At 35.9% G+C, this 18,587-nt stretch overlaps 2 protein-coding genes across 8 annotated transcripts; both read left to right on the forward strand.

Moving 5' to 3' along the window:
• Positions 1-5,614: 5,614 nt before the first annotated feature.
• LOC147408475 (uncharacterized) lies at positions 5,615-6,589 on the forward strand. Its single transcript, XM_086459902.1, has one exon. It carries the CDS (start codon positions 5,615-5,617, stop codon positions 6,587-6,589), a length of 975 nt encoding a protein of 324 aa, XP_086316028.1.
• Positions 6,505-17,681, forward strand: LOC147408476 (dihydroflavonol 4-reductase-like1). Of its 7 annotated transcripts, none has more exons than XM_086418471.1 (7): positions 6,505-6,645; positions 13,371-14,251; positions 14,723-14,892; positions 15,972-16,160; positions 16,682-16,844; positions 16,977-17,169; positions 17,368-17,681. In XM_086418471.1, the coding sequence occupies exons 2-7, from the start codon at positions 13,942-13,944 to the stop codon at positions 17,504-17,506; spliced, it is 1,164 nt and encodes a 387-aa protein (XP_086274597.1). In that variant the 5' UTR covers positions 6,505-6,645; positions 13,371-13,941; the 3' UTR covers positions 17,507-17,681. The 7 variants fall into 7 exon arrangements, with proteins under 7 accessions (XP_086274597.1, XP_086274612.1, XP_086274585.1 ...); XM_086418459.1 differs by having other exon boundaries at positions 6,508-6,645; positions 12,079-14,251; XM_086418450.1 differs by having other exon boundaries at positions 6,513-6,645; positions 11,808-14,251.
• Positions 17,682-18,587: the final 906 nt, after the last annotated feature.

The following is an 18,587-nucleotide window of genomic DNA, read 5'->3' on the forward strand; positions in this document are numbered from 1 at the left end:
CCTTTGGGCACAAAATCAATCCGATTAACTGACAAATCTCAATAAGTGAGTTTAAGTAGTTTTACATCAAGGACTGACTTGGAGATAACCACATGCCATTGGTCACAAAACCAAGGAGAAAGATAATGATAGTAATAAGGCGGAATCAAGTTTTACTTTAATCGACTTTGTTCTACTGAACTGAAGTAGTTCTTAAGTTCCTCTTATAAGCATTGGTGTGATACTTGCCACTAATCATCCAACGCACAAGTTAGAGTTACGGAGATAACAGTATTAAAGAAAAACGATTTCAGTCTTTGTTCTCTTGACCAAAAGAGATCATTTTTCTTCTATTTATAGTTCCTTCTTTCAAATCAGGATTTTCCCTTTAATCGGTATTCAATTACAGTGAATCCCTTAAGAATCTTAAACGGAATTTGAATCTCTCAACTTGAGTCCAAGATTCTTGGGGGATCTCTTCTGAGATCTCTGAACTTGACATGCGTAATCCAGAATTATGCAATTATTCGGATTAGATCTGTCCTATTAAACAGGCCAGGTCTCCCTTTATGCTATTCTATCTTATCAATTAGGCTTAAACGCTACTATCTTGGTCTACCTTATTGCTGGACAGGATTTGATTTACTGGTTCAATCCAAGTACCATTTACTCGGCTAGGACACGTGTATGATATAGATAACGTACCATTATTACCCTCCAGAATAACAATAAAAATATTGAATCGAGAACATTGTGTTGATGTGATAGAGAACCATACGATAGGGAAATCACTAGTGTTGAATGTAGTGTTTAAGAAAATAAATTTATATAACTCAAAAAATAATAATAATTAAAAAATATCCAATCATGGGAGTCATCCTAGAGTGATTGACAACATGTTTAACACTAAGTAGATGTGGAGGTGTACACATAACCGTTGATGCTTTCACTCGTATTGAGGAAAAGCATATACAATTCTATGCACACCTCCACATCATTTCAGTGTCGAACACAAGTCATTACTTTAGCGTTGTCCCTTGGAGTCATTCTAAACTCAAAAAGATCCTCAAATACATTCAACTAACGTATTATGTGCATGTACTCATAAAAAAAGATATATATTTTAGATTTTTTTTTCCCCTTAATCCACAAGGAAAAAATATATGATTATGAGTACATTCGCTTGTGTGTGTGTGTGTGTTTCTTTTTTTTTTTTTTTTTTTTAAGTCAGTTTACTATTATTATTTTTTATTATGACGGTGGATTTTTATTTTATTTTTTTCTCTTTAAAGATCAAGAGAGATGTTGTTAACATCTTCCTCAGTAGGTGGAAAAAACTTTGAAAAAACCCTCTCCATTTAATTACACGTGATATTTTAAGGAGTTATTTCAAATTTAAGTGGAAACGTGGGGTTTTGAAATAAATTCAAAACTCAACGTCTCTGGGAAAGAAGAGGGTTTCTTCAAAATTTGAAGACTCCGTAGGTGATAACGTCGTCACATGGACCAGACTAGTGATTAGTGTTTCTGAGGCTGAGACACAACGTACAACGTTCAGGCAATTGTCCTGAAATTAAATTATAAATAGTTTTGTACTTGTCAATAGGGTCAAATATTGTGGTAAGTTGGGCCAGGTCAAGCCCAAGGTGGTAACGAAGTGAAACTGTTAAGAGTTAGGTAACAGTATTCTTGTGATAAATAAATAAAAATGATTTTATGTACTACGTCAAGAAGCCGAGGTTGGACCATCATCAATCATCCACTCACATTGAGTCAGTTTTTGTTGACAAGTCAAGATACTGGCTGGCCGACCTAACATATTGACTTTTTAAATTGGTTCCCTCTCGTTGTTTCAAAAATTGAATGAATCGAGGGAGGGAAACTGGGAAAAAGAGAATTGAATGGTCTTCGCTTTCAAAATAAAGAAAAGAAAAGAAAAAGGAGGGGAAGGATTCTCTCCCTCTCTCCTTAGTTAGTTTGGATCCAGCCAGCTAGCTACCAGCGTACATTTGTACATTTGTGCGTGCCTGTACACTTGAAGCTGCAGATATTGAAAAAAGACACCTTCAGGCTTCACTAAAAAGGATTAATAAATTATAAATGAGGATTGATGTGGTACTAAAAAACTAGCTAGCACAATGTTGAATACCACCTTGAGATGTGCATATTTGATCACTTTAGCTCTTTATATAACACTGTCCTCTTAACAACTGGAACAACTAAGATTTTAAAAATAAAAAATAAAAATTTAAGGCTCATCCATCAAGTATGGAGGTGTTATAATAATAATGTAGTGGTTAAAATAGAATTAAATTTATAAATCAAAATATGATAGTAGAAAAATCAAGCACGAACATGAAAGAATTTAACGGGAATTAAGATGATACTAGATCAAGAATTTACCTAAATTAGCTGTAGGAGTAGAAGGCTCTAAAGAATATCATAAATTAGGCGTAGTTCTCTTTTCTATTTTGCTTCCCAAATCTCAATCATCTTCTTGTTTTGTTTGTGTGTGAACGTATGCATGTGTCATTCTTTCGTGCCTTACTAATAGCATATGACCAGTGCAAAGACATAAAGCCGTATAGCACCTTGGGATCATAATGTACGAGTACAACACTTGCGTCTCAGGTCCCCCTGGGACCATGCCTACTATACTAATAGTCCGGAGCATTGACGTTGGTCAATATGATCAGTTAAAAAACATGCCTCAAGCTGGGTCATGTGGAGCATGTCCCGGCCCAAAACTCCAAATTTCCCCATTATTTCCTATATAATCCAAAATGTGCTACAAAAAGACTGGCATCTCAACGTTTATCTTTGACGTCACCACATCAAAGCTTTGTTATTATGTTAAATATCCTAAAGCCGTGTCTTCTTTTAATTCATAGAATCTCAGAATTCGTAGTATTAATACATCTCCTATAAATTCTATTGAATATATTTCCTACTCAAGAACTATTAAAACAACATGAAATTAAACTATCAAGCCATCGACTACTCATGCGTATAAATGCTTAAACAAGCACTTAATATTCAAAATAATTATTTTCATGTAATATATTTGAATTAATCTTTCATGGCCAATATGGAAACAGTGGTGAAATTCATGATTATGTAAATAGAGTGTCACGGAGAAAGTGGCAACTCTCACGGGCCAATTAACAATGGATAACAATTAGGTAGAGCCTCTTGTTGCTTCATAACCATTGGTTTTGACCATTTTTTTGTACTCAAATCGAATATCTATATCACTTGTCTTTTATACATGATTGACACATTTTTTAAACAGAATTGTCACAAAGTTTGTGGCCCCAAATGCATGCCAAAAGAGTGCTCTACTCGACGTAGAGTTTCATAATGATTTATGTGAGCTACCCCTATCAAAGTTCTCCCTTAGTTTGGACGAAGTTATAGCAATGAAGTCATGGCTTACTCTACAGTGAAAGGTTGCAATGTCGCACATTCTTTCAAATCCTCTTCCCCCATGGACTTTCAAGTAAATAGATGAATCGGGACGTTGAGCTTAGCTTTTTTTTTGTTTTATCCTTCTCATTACCATGTTTAAAAAAGTTAGGGAACATGACATTTTTGACAACATGTCATGGATTTTCCACCAGTAGCACCATGTACCATTCAAACTATTTTCTCAATGTAGCTTCAATTAGCCTTGACTCAAATTTTCAATCCAACTAAGGCATCTACATACACAACATAATACTAGCTTATTTCTCTTAGGGTGTATTTGATTGCATGAAAAATTAAAATCCATAAAAAAAAAATTCTAGTGAAAAAATGATTATGATGAAAAACTTGAATCTATTGTTCGATATTACTTTAAACAAATAAAAGAAAAAAAAGAAAAAGAGGAGGAAGAAAGAATGAAGGAGAGGATGTGGTGGCAATCGAGGTGAGGAAGAGGGGAAGATGTGGTGGCTATGGTGGTGAGGGAAGAAGAATAAGAAGAGAAAGAAGGAGAGAGAGACAAAGGTGGCCAGTGCCGCATGACCGAAGATGGCCATGATGGTGATGATATGGTTGAGGTTGAATGTGATGTTGGCTATGATGGTGGTGGTGGGGAAGAAGAAGAGATGAGTTAGGATTTTTATTTGTTTATGAAAATCTAAGATAAGTGAAAAAATAAAATTCAGTTTTTATTGGACTTTTAGATGTTGGTGAAAAATGAATTTTCATAAAAATATATAACCAAACACATGAAAAATGTCATTTTTCACTCTAATTTCCAAGTGCAACCAAATTTTTTAGTGTTTAACCAGTTATAAGTTTTACTCATTCAAGCTTATATATGATCTCTTCCTATATTATAGACTTACAAAAGTGCAATAAAAATTTGAATTGACTCACATTATATCGGTCCAAAGTTTACAACTAACACTTAAAAAATGTCTACAATTTCATAAATTCTATAATTTTCCAATAAAAAATATCCACTCTCCTGTACATTTGATAATGCCAACATGAAGACATTTCAAGGGTCCTTAAGACTTTTTTCAAAGAATTTTGTAATGTTCTATCATGTACGTGAGAATGAAATAAATAGTGATGCTATAAGATTGGCCTATGTCAAAGAAAGGGATGAATTTTCGATTGTGAACTGAATTTGAGACAAAAGAACAAGAAAATCAATGAGGAAAAAAACATGTGATCTTGGACCTCCTAATCAACACAAAATCCATGGCAAGCAGATGAGCATTAGATAAGATTATCTAGTTCTTTATATATAACTAAGTATTGTGTGCTACATCTAGAAGCTTTTGATGAAATTCGTTGTCAGAATTTTTTTTCAATGTTGCATGCCTAGTATTTGTTATTCTTTTAGATTGTTTGATTTTTTTTATTTTATTTTTTATTCTGATTCTTTTCTACTTTGAGGAAAATAGAGAGGAAAAAGAAATATAATTTTGTTTGCCTTGTAATGGAGAAAAAGGAAGAAAAAAGAACCTTGTTTCTCTTCTTATTTTCTTTAAGATGCAATATTTTATTATTAATTGTTTAGGAGTGCAATCATATGAATGAAGTGCAAGGGAGGTTTTTTAAGTTATGGGTTGCAACTACATCTAGTAGTGTGCAAGTGATTGCTTTATTTTTAAAATGATGACATCATATCATCACATAATGATTATGTTACATATTCGTCCAATGGACTTGCTATTTGCACCCACTTTGTTGTTTGTTTCACTTCCCGCGTAAAAAGTGGGTGATAGGTGCAATTTTAATTTTACTGATTTCACCCACCCTCCCAAATTAAATCGGATTTGTTGTTGTTGTTCTTCTTCTTCTTCTTTTTCTTTTCTCTCTCAAATTTAGTTAAATGAATTCAGTAGGCTCCCAGTGAATTTGATAAGATCCTACCGAATTATAATAAAAAATTTCAGTAATTATATATTAAATTAAAAATTGATCTTTTTTTTTTCAAAGATTTATTTATTCCAGTACGTGGATTCCTATCTAATCCTTTTAAGTGGATTGGGTAGGATGCTACCAAGTCTCAATGAAAATTTTTAGTTACTTCCCCTCAAACAATAATAATAATAATTATTATTATTTTATTTTTAAGCAGTTGAGAAAGGAAAAAGGTGGGTACAAAATAGTCCAGTAGTCATGACTTATGAACATGATTGCGGTGGAGGTAATGAAGAGGATCACGTTAGCCATGACCGTAGAAAACACGGCTTGGAAACCGGTACTGGTGAAGAAGACCTCTCCACTCGCCCATAAGCGCATCGCTTACACGACACCGCCAAACTACGCAGACAGGTTATCTCACGCCCTCGAGTTCAAGGGTTGTTCGAACACTATCTGGTGTCCTACCATCCTCGTCGAAACCACCCAACAAACTAAAGACTCCATCAAACCCTACCTCATATCAAAGTCCAGGCCCAGAACATCCCCTCTTCTTCAACATTTTTCCGCAATCGCATTCACGTCTCGAGCAGGTATCTCAGCTTTCTCAGAAATCCTAATGGAAATCGTCCAACCCCCACTGTTTCAATCCCAAACTAACGAAACTTTCACAATTTCCGCACTCGGAAGGGATGCTGAGCTTCTAAACGGGGATTTCGTCTCCAAGCTCTGCGACAACCCAAATCGAATCAGGGTTCTAGTTCCTCCAGTCGCGACACCCACGAGTCTGGTAGACTCACTTGGACTCGGAATGGGACGGAGAGTCTTGTGCCCCGTTCCCCTCGTAATCGGACTCGATGAGCCTCCGGTGATCCCCGATTTTATTCAATCTCTAGTTGCAAACGGTTGGATTCCAGTTAGGGTTTCAGCGTACGAGACAAGGTGGGCTGGACCGAATTGCGCAGAGATTTTTGTGAGAAGCGAAGAAGAGAGGGTGGACGCAATTGTGTTTACTAGTACGGGAGAAGTGGAGGGATTGTTGAAGAGTTTGAGAGGATATGGGTTTGATTGGGGGATGGTGAAGAAGAGATGGCCCGGATTGGTTGTGGCTGCTCATGGACCGATCACTGCTGCCGGGGCGGAGAGGTTGGGAGTCAATGTTGATGTTATAGGCTCCAAGTTTGGTAGCTTTGATGGAGTCGTTGAAGCTCTCGCCCTGAAATGCAGTGGAGTTTCTGATGCTTAAAATTCATCTGCAAAAACAAAGCAAATTTTGTTAACCCCCCTCCTTTTTTTCCCCCTGTAAGTATTCTATATGAGTATTAATAAATTCCATTGATCTTAGATATGTTATACTCATTATGTGGCCATAGTTCACACAAGAACTATGAAATATGAATTCTATGACAAAGTGGTGTGAATTAATATTTTTGTTCCCACACCTTGAAATTTGTATATTTTTATTTTTATTTTTTTTAAGTATAAAATATATTGATGAAAGGAGGAACAAAATACAAGGAGAGAAGACTAGGTAGCCCCTCATAGAAAAGCAAAACCAACGCAAATAAATCCAAAACATCAATGATTACAGAAGGAATTCCATTTAAAAACAAAGTCATCGAAAGTAGTCCTCATAAACTCAATGTTCAATTTTGACCAAAGGTATAAAAAGCCTTAGATCTCCAAGAAAACGTTATGAGAGCTTTTCGCCTTACTTTTGAAAACCATGTTATTTCTTTCGTTCCACAACCCTCAAGCAATAGCCGAGGGAAGTATAATTCAAAAGTATCTTTTTCTAGAGGAGAAAACATTATTGGCTCACTCTTCTAACAACAAGAAGAACTTTCAAAGTAAGATCTAGTTAATACAGTATAACCCAAGGAAAAATGGACCAAATATCATGAGAAAAAAAGCAATGAATTAAAATATGGTTAACAGATTCTCCATCCCTCAAACAAAAGGGGCAGCAGGTGGGAGTGATCCAACCCCGGACAATCAAATTGTCCATCATAAGAATCCTCCCTAAGGAAGTCAACTAAATAAAAAAATGAGATTTTAGAAGGAATTAACTTGAACCAAATGATAGACTCTAAGAAGGAGTGCTTAGCAAAAGAGATAAACTACTTATCGAAAGAACGGACAAAGAATCTCAGATCCTTTGCCTTCGTCCATTCCCACCTATCCTGTTTGCTTTCGTTGAGATGAAATGAATACAAGAGATCAAGGAAAGATGTCACCTCTGTTAGTTCTCAATCATTAAAGTTTCTCCTGAATCCTGAATCCCAAATCCCAAATAGAAGTGAAGTCGTTGTGAATCAAATATTGTTGGATCGAGCAGGTCTTCTTTAAAGAACATGCATAAAAGGACGTAAATTAAGTTGTCAGAGACTATTTGCCATACTAACTATTTTCTCAGAATTTGATTTTGTCCCCCGTGCCCGTTCTGAATCTAATCCATCTCTCAAAGTCCTCGTTCACCTTAAGAATCCCCTTTCACACACTATACTCGTACGAGCCTTTAGCTTTGTTGTTATACCACCCTAACCTTTTATCCCTGTACTTAGCCATAATGACCCTCCTCTACAGACTATCCCTTTTTTCATCGAACCTCTAAGTCATTTCCCTAAAAGCACTCTATTAACTAGTCTAAGACCCCTAATCCCCAGCCCTCCCCCAAATTCTTTTGGGGCATGCAAATCAACTTCCATTTGATTAGGTGATACTTCCTCCTCTTACCATTCTTGTCATTCCACAAAAAATCTCTCATAAGCCTTTCCAATCTGATTTCAACGGACTTAGAAAGCGAGAAGAAAGAGAGGAAGTATATCGGGATACTCGTCAAGGTGCTTTTGATCAAAGTTACTTTCCCTCCTTTTGATAAATAATTGGCCTTCCACGTGTTCAACTTTTTCTCTAATCTCTCAATCACGCCTTTCCAAATTCTGTTACTATTGTAAGGGGCTCCCAATGGTAAATCCAAATAAGACGTGGGTAAAGTATCATGCTCACGGCCCAGAGTTGCGGCCATCAAATGAATATCACTCACATCTCCTACCCCAAAAAGTTTACTCTTTTACAAGTTGATATGTAATCCTGAAATAACCTCAAAACAACACAATAAAACACACAACACTCTCACTTGATCCCTCGAATGGTCAAAAAACACCAGTGAATATCATTCACCTTATGTCTTCATCCATGCTTCTAATTCATCACTAATGGAAAAGTAATTAGTACTTATGTAAGGATTTATTGAGGAAGGGTAATAATTTTAGTCATTAAAAATGGTTGGCGGATGGAAGATTGTGTGGGAGATCCAATCCATATGTCATAAAGGGTGATCGCCACATAAGTTGAGATAAGGACCCAAATCTTGAGTCTCTTCCACGTTTGTGGTTTAAATTAAAAAAAGAGAAACACTTCTCTCTCTAATAGTGATAAATGAAAATTACTTGTGTTGTGAAGGGCATACATTAATTCTCTTGAAAAATCATGATTAGGTTTCTTGAAATTCAAATTTGATAAAGAGTGATTTTAGGGAGTAGACTAAGTCTTATTCTAATCTAGAAGTAACCATGGGTCATTCTAGTCTATTAAAGAATGAGGATAAAGTAATGCAAGATGCAAATCAAGCCAACGGTCATGGGCTGCAACTAATTTTTTGTCATTATCTAGGTTTTCACTATTTGGGTATAGATTATTTTCTTATTCATTCAAAATTATTTTAAATTAATTATTTTTTAGTTTTGAGTTGTCTTTGGGTTATTTTAAAAGTTTAATTTGAGTTTAGATAGTACTATTCACATTATTTCTATTTAGGTATAATTTTGAGGGGTCAAAACTTGTCGTATTGGGTTGATTTTTATGTCATTTGAAAGCTTATTAAATTACTTGTTTGACAAGTCAAAGTTTTCACAATTTTGATGAGTCTTGAGAAAGTTATGGTCAAAATACCAATGAGATTTCAGTTCTAGATGGGATGTCAAAACTGTCAATGTTTATGTAATTTTAGGATTAGATTTTGAGTTTAGCCTATATATATGGCTATTGTAATTGATTTTTAATAGTTTTTGAATAAATTTTTTTACAACTCTTCTAGAGATTTTTTTAGTGATTAGAGATTGTTCATCTTGGTGTGATTTCAAGAACCCTTGGTATGATTCCAATGTATTATATTCTTCTATCTTTTTTATAATCTTTTTCTTCATCTTCTAATTTTTTTTTCCATTTTTTTATTTTTTGTTTTAAATAATCTTTAACCCTTATCCAACTCCAACCAATTACCCTAAAACTTTCTCCAAAATTAAACACCCTATTGTAAAAAAAATGTCGTAATGGAAAATTTTTATGATTTCCCTTTAGTATATAGCCAGCCAATAGGGATTTTTGAAACCTTGTTCCAATTTTTTGTTTTGGTTTTCATTGCCACCTAATTAGCCTTGTCCACCACCCTTCCTAAATTAAAACAACCTTAGAATCAAACAAATCTAGGTTGTCCTGCACCATCGCTCCAATTGCCATTGAAATTTAAAACACAAGCTCTCAATATGTCTTATAAAATCTGAATAACCTTCTCAGATTGACCATCCATTTTGCGAACGAATATGCAATATTGAACTTTAATTTGGTCTTTAAGGCATTCAACAAACTCTGTCAAAATTGAGATGTAAATCAGGAATCCCTATATGAAACAATCAACAAAGGCACTCCATGCAATATCATGATCTCTTGAACATAAAGTTTACTTAACATACCCAAGGAATCTGTCATTTTTATCCAAGAAAATGTGATGATTTGGTCAATCTATCAACAATCACCCTAATGACATTATAACATTGTTGATTATTTAGTAATTCTAACACAAAGTCCATAGTAATATGGTCTCACTTCCATTCAGCTACTGACAAGGGCTGCAACATTCCTATAGGTCTCTGGTGTTTTGTATTCACTTGCTGACATGTAAGGCATTTAGATATATATTCAGCAACATCTCTTTTCATTCCTTTCCACCAAAATTGGCGCTTTAGATCATGATGCATTTTGGTGCTTCCAAAATAAATGCTATATCTAGATCGACGAGCTTCATCAAGAATGTCTTTCTTAGCTAGATATAACTTGGCGCACACAATTTTCCCAGATTTCTCAATCCACCATCTACACTCATCGACCATTCCCCTTGGCTCTTTCCATTTGTTCTCTCCGCTCGAATTCCTTTAAGCTTATCATAATTCCTTTGTGCTACGATCAACCTCTTGCATTTTCCACCTTTGCAAAGTTAAACTAGTTACCAAACCTTGAGATTTCCTATTGAAGGCATCTGTTACAACGTTCGCCTTACCAGGGTGATAGTGGAGACTAAAGTCGTAATCCTTCAGAAATTCCATCGACCACCTCTGTCTCAAGTTTAATTCCTTCTAGCTGAATATAACTTCAAACTTTTGTGATCTAAGTAAGCTTCAGACTTCTCTCTATATAAGTAATTTCATTAGATCTTCAAGGAAAAAACAATTGCCACTAAGTCTAAATCGTGTGTAAGATAGTTCCGTTCATGATTCTTCAATTCTAGTTTGGTTCATGAATGTTGTTTAATGTGGTATTTGATGATAATTTCTCGATGTTGTGGTTTTAATTTTTTTCAAGTGTCTTATTCTACTCAAATGATACATTGATAATTAATTTTTTTTAACATCATGAAATATATAATTATGTGCTGAAACATGTTATCATGCATAAATATTCATAGTATTTTTTTACTCAAAAATATACTGAAAACTTAAATACATGTTTAGTATACTATTTTGTATATTTTATAATTTAATATATTAATATATATATATATATATATATATGGGAAATGTTCAGCAACAAACATTTTGGCAAAACATTTTTCAAAACATGGGTTAGAGGTTTTGGAATGGGCTGATTTTTGGTGAGGATGATCTCTATGATGAGGAGATCATCATCACCAAAAATCAGCCCATTCCAAAACTTCTAACCCCATCAAAAATGGTTTGCAAAAAATGGACGGTCCACAGTTTTTCAACTAGTAAACATGGGGCTAGAAGTTTTGGAATGGGCTGATTTTTGCTGAGGATGATCTCCTCACCGTATGAGATCATCCTCACCAAAAATCAGCCCATTCCAAAACCTCTAACCCATGTTTTGAAAAATGTTTTGCCAAAATGTTTGTTGCTGAACGGGACCCTATATATATTATATTAACGTTTTTTTTTTTCCCATTTTACTCGGGAGCAGATCATCTATGACGAGTTTCTCTTGTAGCTCTTGTTATATAGTCCATAGAAAATCACATTGAATAAAAATAATAGCATAGTCCTCTTCGATTCATGGTTTATATCAAATTTAAAAAAAAAAATTTTATCAAAAAAACTTTTTTTCTAACTCTAATTAAGTGTTTGAAATGGACGGTTACTGAACTCCTAAATTTTAATGATTGGATGTAGCCGTCTTGATGATGTGGCAGACCCTCAATTGTTGATAAGGGCTACATGAGTAACTCTCTACAGAGGATCTGCTCCCATTTTACTCTTGCCTCTTTTCCAAATTTTTCCGAGGTTTTTAACCAGTATTCCGACTTGGTGAATATGGCCCTGACTGGAGAAAATTGAGGCACTTTTGATTAGTTTGCATGAGAATCTTATCATGGAGAATAAAGTAATTAGTCAACTTGAACACTTCTTTATACATATTTTATGAGTTCCGGCATGCCTACAGGTGAAAGCATTTTTCCTTTCCATGGGTCAATCCTTCCAAATATTTAATCTAGAAGAGGCTGCCAATCACGAAGTTTTGCCAGTGGGGACACAAACATTTTCCATGATTTGATAGGCAAACACAATAAAACCACGGTAGGCGTGCATATTTGGTCTGCAATATGAAGTTCTCTCATGTGATGTGAACCTCTAATTTCCTATGCATGCACTACTGGCATTTTTAGGCTTGGTCTAGTAATCATTGTTGGTTTCAAATCTACAGACAGTACTTAACAGAGTATGTTTATTATGTAACATACATGTGACCACTGATTCCAAAATTTTCAAGTCCTGACGAATAATCAACTGTTCTAAAGCATTAAGGGTGTGCTTATACAATCCTTGGTCACGAGGAAATTGTATGTCTTTTGAATTTGACTGGTGAAAAGCTTATGCCTATAGTGTTTTTCTTAGATGAGACTTTTGAAGAAATTACATATGACATGGCAACTGTGTTGCTGATGCCATTGAGGTAAGACATACCAAAGGCTACTTTTAAGTCTTTGTTTTAAAGAGAACAAATGGGAAATGATTAACAAAGGATAGCATTATACTCCTTGATGTGCAATACACAGTTTTGGTTATAAAGCTAAATTGGGTTATTAAGATGAGTTTGTTTCTAATTATTTTCTCTAATGTAACTGCTATTTTTCTCTCATTTGGTATATCCTGACTTGGAGTGTTCATTACTCTTCTCCTGGTATCAGTAATTGGAGATTATATTGAAAAAATAGAGGAAAAGCTGGTTAATTTCATCCCCACTGTTCAAAGAGTGCATAAGAGCACCGGAATCTGTTGGTACTTTCGTGTATGTGAAATTACTTTGATGTATAAGAGTTGGTTTTGTTCATCAGATTTAGATTATATGCACGTTAAATTTTTGATGGTGTTAGAATTTGTGTACATCAAATTGTCCAATTCTTCAAACTACTAGAATCATCAATAATTGGGAAGTGGGTGCATGCGACATAACCAATATCATCTTGGGTTAATTTGCTTTATCATCATATTCATATTAATCTACTATGCCTTGTCCCAAATCCCAATTGATTGGGGCTGGTGACATGATTTTGATTTCTCCATTCAACTATATCTAAAGCTATTTTTCATGTTCTTCGTTATCATCCTTTGAGAACTCTTAACTTGATCTAGGCCATCCATATCATATATGCTTCTCAAATCCCATGCTTATCCACCACTATTTATCATAATTTCCCTCTTAATTCTATCTGTTGAATTTGTTGTTTTTAATAGATGAAGACAAAATAAAAACATCTCCCTTTTCCACGTGGGGTGGGAGTCTTATTGAGCTGGAGCATTGTCACAAGTTGGAATGCTGATATGTAATAACTACGTGTGCCCTTGGGGAGTGGAATTGAGAGATTTTTTACATAAAATGGCCTGTATGTATTATAAACATATCTCTACATAATATTAGCCTGGACAGGTCAGGCTAAACTTGGCTTTCTGTGAATTGATTTGAGCCAAGCCTATTGATCTTTTGGACTAAAATTTTCAACCCAGCAGGCCTCAAGGCCTAGTACGAACCATGTCTGAAGCCTACTGTAAACAGACACGCACCAATGCACACACACACGCATGGTGTACGTTTTTGTTTTTATTTCATGGTTACAAGTTTGATTCATGGCTAATATCTCTTAGTTACCTAAGTTTTGTGTCAACTATGGTTTTTATTGATAGAAGAGAGATGATACCATAAACAGAAAATTAAATCTATTGAAAAAAAGAGCATTAAATTTTGCAGCTAACTTCAACCTTCCAAGTCTTCGCCAAACAAACAAACAAAAAAATCTATCTAAATTAAATGCATAACATGCTTATCCTTTCGTTTGAGACACCTACTTCTAACCTAAATTTTCACTTCACTAAATTAAATCACCACAAGACTAGAGTGACTTATCTTCCCACAACCTCATTTCCAACCATATTGCCGCTTGCCTATAAAGAAAGCTACCAGAGTGGTCAATGTGAAAAGCCGACAAAGGAAATGGATCGAGAGATTGATTTCAAGGGCAAAGTATGTGTGACAGGTGCATCCGGGTATCTGGCTTCTTGGCTGATTAGGCGACTTCTTTTGTCCGGGTATCATGTGAGAGGAACAGTTAGAGACGCAGGTCTCTCTCTCTCTCTCTCTCTCACACACACACACACACACACACACAAAATCATTCGGGCGGTCAAATAAATAAATGTTTGCATTAGTGACATGGTTTTTGTGCACACATTGTTACATTGCCAATTCTACTTGGCTGTGTGTGGGAAAAGACAAATATACACTTGGGCATGGCTAAGTAGGGGCGACCCCCACTAGGACGGAATGCTCTTTCATATGGTAGAAGGGAAAATGAATCCAACCTTCAGTTCACATGCTTAAGTATCATAATATCAGTGGTCCATTGAGTTTCCAACATCAAGATTATTGAGAGAAACTATTTTTGACACCCATATTCCTTGGATTTTCTTTCAAATAATTCCTTGACTAGTGCATGCTCCACATCAATCCAGTAGGGGGCTTCAATTTCTCCAAGTGGCCTATTATTTAGTTTCTTCATTTGAGTTCCTAAATATTTTCTGTGATTGAGCAGGCAATTTAAAGAAATTAGCGCATCTATGGCTGTTGGAAGGCGCAAAGGAGAGGCTCCAATTGGTTAAGGCTGATCTAATGGAGGATGACAGCTTTGATGATGCAGTCAACGGATGTGACGGTGTCTTCCACACTGCCTCTCCTGTCTTGGGACCAGCATCGGATCCAAAGGCATGCAACAATCTCCCTTTCTGTATTTCCATTATTGTGTGTGTTGACACCTCAAGAATGTCCTCTGTTATTCTTTGAGCTCAGATGGCTTCCCATCATCCCATGTTGACGGTGTGATGGTCGACATCTCCCTTTCTACTCCAAGCCCGTGTTGACGGCCCCCCATTTTTAGTGTGCACTCCCCTGTTTCGTCCTCTTCCCTTGACATATACTCCATGATGCCCCATCATAAAGTTATCAAAATTCAAACTAGTATGATCACAATCCATGCTGCCATCCTAGTTATATATCATAATCATTAACTTGCCAAGAGGATTGGGTCTGATAAGCACTCCCACTCAATTTTTCGATGTTTTTGTCACCACACACTTGAAGGTTCACTAATATTCTTAAAGACTTAATAGGATTGCTTCCCAATCAGATACAGAATATACTTTTTTTTATTTTCTTGTTTGCACGCACTCAAAGGTTCATCAATATTATTAAAGACTTATAGGAGATATACAATACCTGATGTTCTTCGACACTTTATTACTTTCTCAATTTCACCCTTGTCTTCCCCTAAGAATCTTCATTATTGTACTTTGTCCAACATGCCAATGAACTTGACTCTGAGAAGCTCTACTCTTACGTAAGCGCTGACCAGGTCATTAAAAATTTCTGCATCTTCCCAGAATGGGGCCCTACTAAATTGTCTCTCTACCTGTGTGACAATCGGTTGTGCACTCTGACCCACACAAGGACCATTGCCAAACAATCATCTATTTCATCATTCCAAACTCCTCTCAAACAAGAGCAGATTGTGCCTTGCAAGACAATGCGCTGATCGATGGAAGGTGAATGGGGACTAACCTTTTATTGGGTCTATCTTAGCTTTCATTATAGGGTGGATTAGTAAACACGATCAGAGGGCAAAGCTAAGGGTGTTTCAGGTTTCGGGGTTACTTCTGGCAAGTCAGGCCTAATCTTGTAGTATACATTTACTTTTTCTGATTTGGCTGCATGAGTTAGCAAGTGGACTCTGTTCATTCTATTTTTGCTGCCTATAATTGATATTAGGTTTAATGTCTTCCAAGTAGGCTGAAATTTTGGACCCAGCTATTAAGGGTACCTTAAACGTGTTAAGATCGTGCAAGAAAAGTCCATCTCTTAGGCGAGTCATCCTCACATCATCTTCAGCAGCTGTAAGAGCAAGGCAAGATTTTGACCCCAAAGTTCCTTTGGATGAATCGTCTTGGAGCTCTGTGGAACTTTGTGAAAGGCTCCAGGTAACTAGCAAACTGATTGTTACTAAATTGTCTATTTCTTTTGAGATTTGGCCACAAAACATGTAATGGTTGAAGCCCAGGTGGCAGTTTTAGTCTTAATTTTATATTCATTAAAAATAACAATGATTAACGTGAACCTGTGCTTAATCATTCAAGAAGCCTTGGCACTCTGAAACAGTGATAGGACAAGTAAACGGCTTATGTACCTGAATATTTTTTGGGTTCGCTATAATGGGCTTCAGTCATCCAAGTCTGCCCGGCCCATATAATTTATGAGCCGTGCGTATTTTTCCAGGGAGGAGCCCTTGTGCTAATAGTTTTGTTCAAACTCTTAAAAGTACATGTACGTATACCTCTATGGTTACGAAGGTATTCTTTGATTTTTCTGTTTCTATTAACAGAACAATGAGTTGATGGGCCTTCCTAAGTGAGAGACCCCTTAGGGATGATTGCCCTAACTGCCCATATTATTAGAATGAGGCATAGTTCTAATGCTTAACTGTGACATTGTGGTCCCTAAGATTTGGTACGCGCTGTCAAAAATCCTAGCTGAGAAGGCAGCATGGGAATTTGCTAAAGAAAATGGGATCGACTTAGTTACAGTTCTTCCCTCATTTGTAATCGGACCAAGTCTGCCACGTGACTTGTGTTCTACTGCATCTGATGTGCTTGGCCTACTTAAAGGTATTCTCTTAGCTTGATCATTTTTGCTTATTGGGTTTGGATTTTGATACAAATTGGTTCATAGTACACATATGTTAGGCCTAATTGCAAGCACATGAGTACCAGTGTTAATAAGTGGAGGTGATAAAACAGGGGAGACTAAGAAATTTGCGTGGCATGGAAGGATGGGTTATGTCCATATTGACGATGTTGCACTCAGTCACATCCTTGTTTATGAAGAGGTTGCTGCTCAAGGAAGGTACCTCTGCAGCTCAGTAGTACTTAATAACAATGACTTGGCCTCATTTTTGGCCAAACGCTATCCATCCTTACCTATACCCGAGAGGTTGGTTTTCTTCTAACTTGGAAGCCTTTTATTTTGAAATTAAAAATGTCAAGGTCTAACTTTGGGGTAGGAGGAGGTTGTAGAGAATGAGTTTGATGTGAGCTACTCATTGCATATTTAAAAAAAGAAAATAGGGGGAAAAAGGGGCTTATATGAATAAAAGATCTGAATGTGCATGATTCGGGTCTGGTTTTTCAGGTTTGAGGGGCTGGAAAGACCCAATTACGAGTTGGATACATCTAAATTGAAGAGTTTGGGGTTTAAGTTCAAAGGCATTGAAGAGATGTTTGACGATTGCATTGCATCACTCAAGGAGCAAGGACATATTCTTTCTTAGAAGAGAACTAAATTGAGATGAGATTTGGTTCATTAAGCATGTGTCATCTCAACATATAAGGAATCTACTATTATTACCTGTGATGATCTATATCTTAGATTGTTTCTTATTCCCTGAAAAGTGTCCTTTCACCATTTACATTTATCTATATCTATTAATTAATGGTTACTCTCTCTCTCTCTCTCTCTCTCTCTCTCTCTCACAACTGGTGCTTGGAAGTGAGGACAGAACAATGTCCAGTTAATACTTGACATGTTGAAGTGCACTTTACAAAAGCTGGCTTTGGCCGGCTTTACACCACACTTAACACAGACTAATTCTCTTAACGGTTGATGTGCACATGATACAAATCTACTTTGATCAGATCACAAAAATAATAAAAGATGAAGAAAGATTATAAATTGACCTCATTCGAGGGAGATCAGTCCTCCAACGTAATTGATTAAAGATAGTTAATCTTCAAATCCCAAAGGATTATTAATAATAATAATTTTGTTATTTAAATAGATTTTACAAAAGTTTAACATATTGCACCACTCCTAAAAATTAGAAAAATTACTTTCTAAAACATGTCCACAACTCAATTATTTCCTTCTCAAAGTAAAATACTTAACTTCCAAAACCATCCCAACATAATGACCTTTTCCCACGTAACACATACATTCAACTCTAAAACTTGTGAATTAGTGATCCTATGTTCCTTAGCAACCCGAAGCTACAATAGTCCTTTTTCAAAATATAGGCACGAAACAGCACGCCACCCATCTGAAGACGGAGGAGCATCTATGTATATTTTGTCTACTCCGTGTGCACGTGACCAAGTGTTAGAGAAAGTGGGTTAATCGTAATTCCACCATTGTATAAACTTTTGTTTGTCTGTCCTATTACAGAGATATTTAACAAAGACTGTTTGACGAGAATGGTGAGGCAATACTTAAATAAGGTTTGTTTAAAAAAAATAAAAATAAATAAAATCTTTGATGCATGGGTGGAGTTAGGTGAGTCCAATTCATCATCATCCCGTGAAATCAGTTAGTTAGCGGGTGGGGGCATGCGCATGCGTAGCACACACTCCTTAACA

The sequence above is a fragment of the Akebia trifoliata genome, chromosome 2, assembly GCF_017979445.1.
Source record: "Akebia trifoliata isolate Shusen 1 chromosome 2, ASM1797944v1, whole genome shotgun sequence".
Taxonomy (NCBI): domain Eukaryota; kingdom Viridiplantae; phylum Streptophyta; class Magnoliopsida; order Ranunculales; family Lardizabalaceae; genus Akebia; species Akebia trifoliata.